Source organism: Leguminivora glycinivorella, chromosome 8 (genome assembly GCF_023078275.1).
Source record: "Leguminivora glycinivorella isolate SPB_JAAS2020 chromosome 8, LegGlyc_1.1, whole genome shotgun sequence".
NCBI lineage: Eukaryota > Metazoa > Arthropoda > Insecta > Lepidoptera > Tortricidae > Leguminivora > Leguminivora glycinivorella.
In genome coordinates, this window is record NC_062978.1 from 1,142,867 (window position 1) to 1,155,054 (window position 12,188).

The 12,188-nt window shown below is 41.3% G+C and overlaps 1 protein-coding gene across 1 annotated transcript in view; it reads left to right on the forward strand.

The window, feature by feature from the left end:
* The first annotated feature begins 880 nt into the window (after positions 1-880).
* Positions 881-12,188, forward strand: part of LOC125228465 (gamma-tubulin complex component 2 homolog) — an 89,683-nt gene continuing 78,375 nt past the window's right edge. Inside the window, exons 1-8 of the mRNA XM_048133024.1 lie at positions 881-1,020; positions 1,092-1,259; positions 1,662-1,806; positions 2,833-3,028; positions 4,282-4,577; positions 6,072-6,200; positions 7,611-7,784; positions 9,055-9,232. Of these exons, the coding sequence (XP_047988981.1) occupies positions 950-1,020; positions 1,092-1,259; positions 1,662-1,806; positions 2,833-3,028; positions 4,282-4,577; positions 6,072-6,200; positions 7,611-7,784; positions 9,055-9,232 (1,357 nt within the window). The 5' untranslated portion in view covers positions 881-949. The remainder of the gene's footprint in view (positions 1,021-1,091; positions 1,260-1,661; positions 1,807-2,832; positions 3,029-4,281; positions 4,578-6,071; positions 6,201-7,610; positions 7,785-9,054; positions 9,233-12,188) is intronic.

Sequence of the window (12,188 nt, forward strand, 5' to 3'; positions counted from 1 at the left end):
CGCATATGAATGATAAAGAAACAATCCATAGGAGAAATGGGTGCCTTAAAGCATCAATTTAATGTGCAAATCATCTGAAAGAGCTAACACTTTGCATTTTGTCAAGTCGAATAGTACCCTACCGCGGTTTGCTGGGTTTTTATCAATTTTATGCTTTTATTATGTTCTATTCTGGTAATGATAATTAATAAAACATCTCTATAGCTCATAGGGGTGGCTCATAGTTTTGTTTTATTCGTGTCACCGAATTCGTATGAATAATTACCTATTTACTGTAGGTATCTATATAATTCATGTTAATTTCACTCAGGTTCCGATTTCAGTTCCGGTTCCGTTTTCGATTCTGATTCTTGTGCAAAATAATTTCGTCTGCTCGGTTCCGCCGCTTCCGATTCATATAAAACCACATTCAGGCTAGCCAGCGCCATCTGTTGGTGTCTTGTGATTAATAACAAATTTTAAGTACCCCTTTACTATTTATTTATATTATAAAAATAAGTGTTGCTATAATAGAACACTAATAACTTTACTAGTATTCTAACCGGACTGTTGCTAACTCACTACAGTTACTACTAAGTTAACGATAAATGAGGCTCTTTGAAAATTTACGAGTGAAAATGCGGTACTTAACGACATCTAGCGGCGAGTAGTATAACGTAGAACATGTGACATAAACTTTGTAACGGTCATCCACAGACAATATTTCATGAGAATAAAATGTAACTTATTACTTAATTGATATAAACAAAATAAATATTAGAACACTGCTTGTGTTATTATCGTTTAAATCCAAAAGCTAAATATGTAATGAACTAAGGAAGTGGTAGCACGTTTAGGACCATGATTTTTTTTATTTAAAAATGTCAGCTCAGCTGTCAAATTCGTGCTGTCATTGCTTAATAATGCCTCCGAGTCTGTAATTTGAAATTATATCCACACAAAGTCATAAATGTATCAAAATTGGATTCTCCCCAAAGAGAAAATGCTTGTTACCATCAAGGAGCTTCTTGACGCTCTTGGGTACGTATAATTTGGCGATAATAGTGTCATTGATAATGTGGGTATAGTAAACGTTTGTTATTTGTTTACAGAAGTAGTTTAGACGCCGACACGGTGCTTGAGTACATTCAGAACGACCCCAACTATGGCAACAGCAATCTCTCACCCAAGCAGGTGAACGAGTACGCGCAGAAATTAGCCCTGAAAGTGTCCAATTCAAAGGCTTTCCTTAAAAAGTATGAAGAGCTCAAAAACAAAAAGTAAGGCCAGTGACCATCTTTGTCTTGTTCATTTGTGTGACTTATTATTTATTAAGGTCAGCATTTGGCGGAAGATATCAGTTAGTCCAAGATTTTGTGCTCTAGTCTGGTTTAAATGTTGACAAACATACTTACAACCCCACACATTTCTTATTCCATGCAATTCTTCTTATAAAATAGTAAAGTATTTATTTTAAACATAAAATAACAGCAGCCTTGTATTGGATTAGCTACTGCTGCCCACTGGCATGATCTGATAACAATGAACAATTATTATGAAGCTGATACTTTTATTACTATTTTTTTTAATTTGTCAGTTTCAGATTTTTACACTAAGTTCTTGTGGAATTGGAAATTTTATTATTTATTCTACAACTCTAAGGTATTTATTTATATTTTCAGCACTGATAATTTACCAGACATCATCATGCTATTCTACAAGCTGATAATTGAGGAGAAACGGACTAAGAGCTCAAAGCCGAAAGTAGCACCAAAGCCTATTCTGGGGGACAACAAACACCAAATCACCAAGGAAGACCTGCCTCAGGTAACATGCAGTAATTAGGATAATTGCTCTCAGAATTAATGCACTGAATTTAGGTAGAAAATTGGTTTATTTGTTTGCCACAATACATATAAAAATAATTGTGAAATTAATGTTTTAACATAAATAAAAAAATTACTTATAAAAACAAAAGAGGATCTTGTATTATAGAGAGTTACTTTCAAAGTAAAATATGTAATGACAGTGCATAGACTGCCATCTCTTGACACAAGCTTAAAACTTATGAACCTCTGTTTTGACAATTTGGCTCATAATTATTACCTTGATATTTGTTAAAATGTCAAATATTACTATTTGCGACATTTAGTTGAGAGTTCCCCAAAGTTGTAATACCATCTAGGCCACAGTACCTTTTTCTCCAGGTCTTTGAGGTATGTTTTTTTCTTAGACTTTATCTGTCTATACAGAGTTACAAATACAAATATCTTTGTAAAAATTAATAAAAAGCTTCCTGAGTGTATTTGTAACAGAAATTTCTGGTAAAAGTAATAAATAAATACAGAGGTAGTGCAAAAAGCTTTTCCTTCGTATTTTTACGGAAACCAACAAACATGTCATGCTGTTTCAGTCAGTCTCTGTGCAAGACGCACTGACACAGTCTGAGCTAGCATGACAAATGAGCATTTCTTTTTTTTTTGCCACTTTTATGAAGTGTGATATTTTTGAAAAAAAAAATGCAATTTCTACTCAGAATTACTAGCCTTTTCAATCCTAGTAGTTAAAAAATTGTCCCATACGATTTTTTCTTATTTTGTTACCATTTTCCGTACATTTTGTATAGGGTAACAAAAGAGGAAAGTAACAAAAATGTATGGAAATTCTCGGACACTTTTTGTCTCCCAGTGAGATTGAAAATACTCGTGATTCTGAGTACAATTGACCTAAAATTCCCTAAAACAATAAAAAAAAAATATTGGCAAAAAAAAAAAGAAATGCTCAAATACGAATGTTTCCGGAAAAATACGAAGGAAAACCTTTTCCCACTGCACCTGTAATATATTTTTACAGATCAAAGACAAACTACTCAAAGCAGTAGATGAAAGTAAGAAGTTCATAAACTTGAAGTCATTTGAAGAGAAGGAGGCACAGTCCCGGCTGCGTCCCAACTGGTACAACAGTCTGGACTTGCCCAACTGGCAGAAGGACCATCCGGCTATGTCATGGGATTTCCCCAAGGAGCCTGTCCCTATCACTGCTGCATTGGGTAAGAATTCAAATCAAGGGTGAACAGGCATCTTCTGGGCGAGCTCACTCCATCGTAGGCCATGTCTTTGGCCATTCAAGAATAAGCCCTTTTATAATAACAAAAAAAAAATGTCTATAGATAGGTCTACACAGAGTGAGCAGTGTGGAGAAGCAATGTTCTTGAGCGGCAACCACATTTGGTTTGGAAAGAAGCGCGCGTTCATCGCGATTCATGGTTCTTATGAGACTGGTATTTTATTATTATTATTGGGTATTGTGGGCCTTTCTGCGTCACGTCGATCAGTAGTGATCTATTGTGACGGTCCTTTGTGTGGTTAAATATCCTTACTTATGCCCGTTGAATCCAGGAAGTTCCAGATTCTTTGTTCTGTAAGGTCTTGTACCTCATAGGGTTGCAGTACATGCGGCCCTAAGTAGGTACTTCTCCTTGACATTAGTGGTTCGCGTAGTGAGACTGGTAACAATGGTTTAATTTCATGGCAGCATTGTCTTCTTTATGAGTAGTTGTTAAAACTAAATAAAAGTCTAGAAGAACTATAGCCTCATCATAAAGTCTCTCTTTGCCTTTGGCTAGTCTGTGGTCAAGAGTAAGCCCATTCATAATAGAGAAAAAAAAAAGTTTGTGTGCTGCTTTATTTTAAAAGGCCACTTTTAGTCTCCTCTTTACACTTGGACTGTAGTCTAGTCTAACATGGATTCTAGGCTGGAGAGTTTCTATTTTGGGCCTGCCATTAGTCCTAAGTCATCCTACCTTGAGAGATGTTCTCTGATTCCATTTGGACCTCTCCCGTAGTTAACTGTCTGTTATTATTTACTTCTCTCATAATATCACAGAATATATAATAGTACAAGTACAGAAGGCTCACTCCTTTGATGTTCACAAAATTCCGCAATTCAAAATTCTTACCTATATTAACAAATGAACCGCACACGAGCAGCCGACATTGAATTCTATTACGCCGCGCGAAGGTCATCACCACTGAATGGGCCGCGAACCCCGGTATGTACCTGTAGCGCGGCGATAGAATCGCGGAGTGAGCCGCCCCTGATAAGTATTATACACGTTAAACTTTCGTGAGACGTATTCAAATAATTAATAATTAGTAATGTTTCGGGCCAATTCGGAGGCCCCTCTTCAGGCATATAGGAGTTCACGCGACCGTCGCGAACGAAACATGTCGCAGCAATAGCGATATAAACTTGAGTAGAACCGTAGATTCATTATTAATATTAAGTATTTTTATCTTTCAGCCGGCGTGCCCCTATCTTCCCAAGAGAACATGATAATAGACGACCTCCTGTACGTCTTCTCCGGTGTCCCCGGCAACTACATAGTCCACCAGCCAACCAAAGACACCTACGAGCCCAGAACCTTCACCATATCTGAAGACTTGGACGATGCTCTGAAGCAGATAGTGCAGCAGATGTTACCGCTGGCGAGCAACTATTCTATAGTGAGGAGGTTCATCGAGCACTGTGATATGTGGTCTGGACAAGTGCTTCATGCGTTGGTTGCTGCTATTGAGATACTGTTGAAGGATTATTATGTAAGTACTTTTATTTTGTTGGTTGGATATACTTATATGAATATGTTTGGAGGGGACGGAGAAGGATAAAAAAAACTGCAAAGTAGTTTTTTCTCCTGATATAAACGTTGAAAGTAGTTTCTGTCTTCTGCTATGCTTGTATCAAATAATTTCTGGTTAGAAAAGTCAAAAATTAAGTAAAATTTTTCCTATACAGTTTGTTTAAAAAGTAATAAGGTTCATTAGGGTAATTTCGAAAGTCGCATAAATTTCCATCATGTCCCGAGCATTTCTGTCATCCGAAATTACCCTAATGCAAATGTATTTAACATGCAATTTTTTATGCCATTCGCAATAATTTATTGTTCGTTCCTAGGGGTCAACTTACGGCAATATATTTATTGAATAGCCTGTACAATAGAAAATATTTAGTACCTAATGTGACAGACGGACAGAGCGGCACCATAAGGGTTCCTTTTGTACCTTTTTGGTACGGAACTTTTCGGTTTCTTCAAACTTCAAACTTCAAAAATTTTTATTGCCTCAATAACTTACTAAACTACTTCATATAAGTACTTAACTAAACTTATGAACTAACTAATAATAAGCTTATAATATTGTGAAGCAATAAGGTCTCAGTCTCAGCATGTGCTGGGCAGAGAGCTCAGCGCTGGTTTTCAGACAGAGCCTTTAAATGTGTGTCGGTCCCATAGATTTAGAATTATTAAACTAGATTGTTTAGTTAGGTCAAAAAGTGTGTCCACATGAGAGGTAATTGTTTGGGCTGGTGTCCCTCTCGCACTTGCTGACAATGTCAACATTATTCAGTGACGTCATCACTGTCATAAATTGGGGATACCAGTCAATTTTCAAAGTTACTACTAAATCTACTAACACCCAATTGAAAGTATTTTTTAATTATACAAATCTTTGATTTACTGGCATCAAAATAATTACATTATAATTATTTTCAAATGTTTTGAAATATATCGAAACCCTAGTTTGAATATAACATTAAAATAAAATAAGAAGTTATAAAGTCAGGTAATATACAGATAAAAATACTACTAATATGGGAACCTCATTAACACTGGCAACACGTGCGAGAGGGACACCAGCCCAAACAATGCCCTCTCATGTGGACCGTTTTCGCTAGTCTGATACGATCGACTTTCTATTTCAGTAATAAGGTTTAATTTCGTATGGCAAAAAATGTGATTGAGCTGTCCCCTGTAAAGGTCTTTGGTCGGTCCCAAACAAACGAGTTTACAACATTTTTGATGGTGCTTATCTATACATATAGGTGCTATATACATATGCTAGGTGTCACAAATATAACGATAGGTAGTAAAGATAAGGTAAAGTAAAAAACAAAAAACTAAACTAACAATGAGTAAGTTCTTATCTCTGCAACGAGTCCTGTTATTTGTAAGGACCATAATACTTCATAGAACTTACTGGTGAGATAAGAGAATGGCTCTTGGTATCTTTTTAAGTAAATTGTTGATATTTCAGACTATGCTAGCCCAGTTGGAGACGGAGCAGCTGTCGGGCGGGCTGACGCTGCAGAAGCTGTGGTACTTCATCCTGCCCACCATGCACACTATGCAGGTCCTCGCTGCCATCGTCACGCACATCGGCCAGGTGAGTGCTGCAGACTGCAGCTGGTGTGGTGCTGCTGCCGCCACGCACACCGTGCAGGTGCTGCCGCCATCGTCACGCACGTCGGCCAGGTGAGTGCTGCAGACTGCAGCTGGTGTGGTGCTGCTGCCGCCACGCACATCATGCAGGTCCTCGCTGCCATCGTCACGCACATCGGCCAGGTGAGTGCTGCAGAGTGCAGCTGTTGTGTTGCTGCTGCCGCCACGCACACCGTGCAGGTGCTGCCGCCATCGTCACGCACGTCGGCCAGGTGAGTGCTGCAGACTGCAGCTGGTGTGGTGCTGCTGCCGCCACGCACACCAAGCAGGTGCTGTCGCCATCGTCACGCACATCGGCCAGGTGAGTGCTGCAGAGTGCAGCTGCTGTGGTGCTGCTGCTGCCACGCATACCGTGCAGGTGCTGCCGCCATCTTCGAAACCTTGTGAGAACCCTAAATACCTGCTTCTCTAATAACTTATTCATATTCATATATTTTATGCAATAACCATGGTTACGAGAGGTGTTACATAGATTAGGTATGGACATGGTCACCCTGCTAGGGCGTAGCACTGTCTTACATATAACATACATATAATCACGCCTGCATCCCATAAAGGGGTAGGCAGAGCACATGAACTACTAAGTTTCAGTGCCACTCTTGGCAAAAAGGGGGTGAAAGAAATCCAAATTGTGACATTGCAGTGACAGGTTGCCAGCTTCTCGCCTACGCCGCAACCCATATCCCACAGTCGACTTCTACGACACCCACGGGACGAAAGGAGATGGTGATATTCTTAACCCGTCACCACACGGGGCCACTATCTTAAGACAATCTTAAGTTGCCATTTTTATTTATTGTATTTATGTATGTATGTATTATGTGTATGTAAGGTATATTTATTTATGTATTCGGTATATATGTATGTGTGTTTGTGTTGGTTTTCTCTATATTTTTTTGTTCTTGCACTGCCTGTTAACTTTTGTTTCTGTTCCGTTTTTCCAGCTACCCTAAGGTTGTCTGGAAGAGATCGCTTTTTAGCGATAAGACCGCCTGTTGTTACCTAGTTATACTCTCACTAAACATTATGTATACTTATAACATGTAAAATGGTGCAATAAAGAATATTTACTTACTTACTTACAATAGACAACTCAGAAGGCTCATTCCACAACTTGCACGTTCTACCACAGAACTTCTAGGCCTGCAGTTTCCGCATAAACGCCTTATCCATAGATTATCAAAAAACTAGTAGCATTAACATTGTTCAATTCCCCCCTTCCCCCCTTTTCTTAAAAAAAATCACGTCAATTCGTCGTTCCGTTTTGCACTGAAAGACGGATAAACAAACAGACACCCACACTTTCCCATTTAGAGTATTAAGTATGGATTAGTATGGATATGTATAATTTCAGAGTGAACTCCGCGGTGGCAGCGTACTGACGGCTCTCCACGACAAAACCAACAAGCTACTAGGAGACACCCGCGCCCAGGAGATCTCGCTGTTCCTCACGGAGCGAGCCTGCAGGCCCTTCTTCTGCATCCTGGACCAGTGGATCCACAAGGGAGTCATCGTGGACCCGTTCCAGGTATAGCTGAAGATTAGAACAAGAAATTAGTAGTAAATAAATTAATATTGGGGACACTTTACACAGATCAACTTAGCCCCAAAGCAAAGCTTGTACTATGGGTGCTAAGCGACGATGCACATACTTAAATAGATAAATACGAGTACATACTTATATACATAGAAAACATCCATGACTCGGGAACAAATATCAAATACCTTTCATAAATTTCCCTGTTTTGTTGATGCTTTGATACGTATATGTAACGTAACTATCTTTTTGTAAATAAATATTATCTACATTAAATACATTAAAGCAATATCTATGCTCATCACACAAACAAATGCCCTTACCGGGATTCGAACCTAGGGCCGCGGCTCAGCAGGCAGGGTCACTACCGACTGAGTCGTCAGTACTAAGTTACTAACCCAGGTTCTTCACATTTCTGTATTTTAATCTAGAGCAGTAGAACCATATGAAAGTCATTGTAAACCGTGATTGAGGTACAAGGCCTACTTATGTTTTTATTTGTCAAAAAAGTAGCATTTCTCTAGCCCACAAACAAATTGCATCCCAATTTTATTAACTGTATGTCTCAGTCAATTCGTGTAAAATTGTTTTTGGTCCTAGGACACCCCATAGGTGATCGGCCTCCACAAGATCCTTCCACACCTTTCTAAAACTTGAGCAAACATGTCTATATTATTTAGTTCTTTAATTTACTACACAAGATTCAACCAAGTTCAAATTAAAGATTTAAAAGAAATTAAAATTCGGATCTTACGTCTAATCATTCTTAAAGTCACACACAGCTCGAACGCGATTAATTAACATTATTTTACCTTTTTTCCCAACGTTTCGGCCAGGTTGCACTGGCCGTGGTCGCGGAAGACTGACGTCCCAGCAAAGTGTCACCGGAGATGTAAACACCACAAAACTACCCGATATTAATTTATATAAATGTTCGGGGTAGACAAATAAATATAATCTACCCTCTTTTAGTTAATGTTTATTTCCCACCGCACGACACACAGCACTCACAACATCCGCGCACTGGTCCGAAGATAGATCTTTTGGTTTGAACATTTGAATCACTGGTCCCCATGTTGGCGATAATCTATCCCTGTCTTCCCTGTTAAAGTTTTTAGGATATTTTAACAGCCAGTGCAACCTGGCCGAAATGTTGGGAAAAAAGGTAAAATAATGTTAATTAATCGCGTTCGACCTGTATGTGACTTTAAATATGTGTACAAAGCGCGAGAACTTAAAGCGTCTAATCATTCTGTTCCAGGAGTTTATGATAGAAGACAATGAGCTGGTAAACAAGGAGGAGCTCCCTGTCGACTACTCGGCCGACTACTGGGAGAAGCGGTACAGCGTCCAGAAGGACCCCGTGCCCAAGTTCCTGGACAAGTACACCGACATCATACTCCGGACCGGGAAATACTTGAACGTCATCAGCCAGTGCGGTAAGACAGGCCGAGAGTGAATGGAATGAGTGAGTGAATGAAACGAACGAGTGAACGAGCTAGTAGACTACTGGGAGAAGCGGTACAGCGTCTAGAAGGACCGCGTGCCCAAGTTCCTGGACAAGTACACCGACATCATACTCCGGACCGGGAAATACTTGAACGTCATCAGCCAGTGCGGTAAGACAGGCCGAGAGTGAATGGAATGAGTGAGTGAATGAAACGAACGAGTGAACGAGCTAGTAGACTACTGGGAGAAGCGGTACAGCGTCCAGAAGGACCGCGTGCTTAAGTTCCTGGACAAGTACACCGACATCATACTCCGGACCGGGAAATACTTTGAACGTCATCTGCCAGTGCGGTAAGACAGGCCGAGAGTGAATGAAATGAGTGAGTGAATGAAACGAACGTGTGAACGAGCTAGTAGACTACTGGGAGAAGCGGTACAGCGTCCAGAAGGACCGCGTGCTCAAGTTCCTGGACAAGTACACCGACATCATACTCCGGACCGGGAAATACTTTGAACGTCATCTGCCAGTGCGGTAAGACAGGCCGAGAGTGAATGGAATGAGTGAGTGAATGAAACGAACGTGTGAACGAGCTAGTAGACTACTGGGAGAAGCGGTACAGCGTCCAGAAGGACCGCGTGCTCAAGTTCCTGGACAAGTACACCGACATCATACTCCGGACCGGGAAATACTTTGAACGTCATCTGCCAGTGCGGTAAGACAGGCCGAGAGTGAATGGAATGAGTGAGTGAATGAAACGAACGAGTGAACGAGCTAGTAGACTACTGGGAGAAGCGGTACAGCGTCCAGAAGGACCGCGTGCTCAAGTTCCTGAACAAGTACACCGACATCATACTCCGGACCGGGAAATACTTGAACGTCATCAGCCAGTGCGGTAAGACAGGGCGAGAGTGAATGGGATGAGTGAGTGAATGAAACGAACGAGTGAACGAGCTAGTAGACTACTGGGAGAAGCGGTACAGCGTCCAGAAAGACCTCGTACCCAAGTTCCTGGACAAAACACCGACATCATACTCCGGACCGGGAAATACTTGAACGTCATCAGCCCAGTGCGGTAAGACAGGGCGAGAGTGATTGGAATGAGTGAGTGAATGAAACGAACGAGTGAACGAGCTAGTAGACTACTGGGAGAAGGTACAGCGTGTAGAAGGACCGCGTACCCAAGTTCCTGGACAAATACACCGACATCATGGATGGATGTATGATTACTTATTTGTGTGTCGGTAATTAATGTATATTTATGTATGTTTTATTATTATTTCCTTTATTTATCTTTTTTCTTATGCTAGGTTTTTTACAATATGAGTATAAAAGTAAAATATAAAAAAAAAACACTTACAAAACAATATAAAAACATATAAACATATTACAAAAAAACCTAACCTAGGGTGCCGCCAGCAGCGGGGCAGGGCCCAAGCTGCCGGTGGTTAGGGCTGCAGAGAGAGGAACCGTCGAACTATCCGCGCTGTGTCCAGGATCACCGCCTTCTGCATCTGGCCCTTGATCCATCCACCTAGCGAGAGTCTCTTAAGATGGTGGTCGAGACTCTTCGCTATGAGACCGTTCGCTGAAACGACTATCGGAACAATGATCGTTGATTCAACATCCCACATGGCGGTTATCTCGTGAGCCAAGTCTAGGTACTTACTGGACTTGTCCTTCTCGGCTTTCACGAGATTCTCATCATGGGGGATGGTGATGTCAACGAGCACGGCCCGGCGTTGCAGTCGATCTATTATCACAATGTCAGGCTTATTGGCTACAATAGTCCTGTCAGTGATAATAGATCGATCCCAATAGAGCGTGGCACGACCATTTTCGAGAACTGGCGCAGGTAAGTACTTGTAGTACGGTACTTCGCGGTCCACAAGGCCGTATTGAAGAGCAAGTTGCTGGTGAATGATCCTGGCTACGAGATTATGTCTGTGCAGGTACTCGCCGTTAGCTAGATGAGAACAACCGGAAATGATATGCCTGAGTGACTCTCCGGGACGGCGGCATGCCCGACAAATGTCGACCGTACCGTCCTTCAGGATATATTTCCGGTAGTTGTTCGACATCATAACTTCGTCCGCAATTGCACAGGCAAAACCCTCGGTTTCTCCGAAGAGGTCCCCGAATCGTAACCAGTTCACCGATGCGAGCAGGTCTACATCGGGTCCCGTGAGGGCCTTGTAGAACCGCCCGTGTAGCTGCTTGCTCTCCCATACCGCCTTGCGGTCCGCAGTACTTAGTACCACAGGTTTGCGCCAGTTCTGTTTCGCCAAGGAGAGCGGCGTGAGGTTTCCGTCCACTGCCACCACATCACGATGCATCCCACACTCGTTGTTAAGGAAGTAATTCCTGAGATTGTACACTGAGACCTCCGCACTTCCGTGGGATGTACAATCTCATAACAGACGAGCGCGGGTGTAACATACGGTGTGTGGTAAGCAGTGACCGGACCCTCCGATCCAGGGCGTCCAGCTCGGTCTGTGTCCACCGTAGTATGCCAAAGGAGTATGTGAGTAGAGGCATTACCCAGGCGTTAAAGGCGCGCACTTTGTTGCCTCCTGACAAAAGACTGTTAAGGACTTTTGTGAGCCGACTGAAAAAGCGCTCCTTCACCGACCGTCTAATGCCAACATCCTCAATACCCAACGACTGTGACATACCAAGGTACTTATAGGTTTCTGATTCAGAGATAGATCTGAACGACATCGTCTCAGAAAGTTGTAAATTTTCTGAATTTACAACCTCCCCCCGCTGTACATGCATGACCGCACACTTATCGACACCAAACTCCATTCTGATTTATTTATTTATTTATTTATTTATTTATTTACAAAACATGTTAACAGCATAACAGTCGAAACTAAATCACTGCTAACTACATAGAATAAAACATACAACACAGCAACAGTAAATAACAACAAAAGATATCTAAA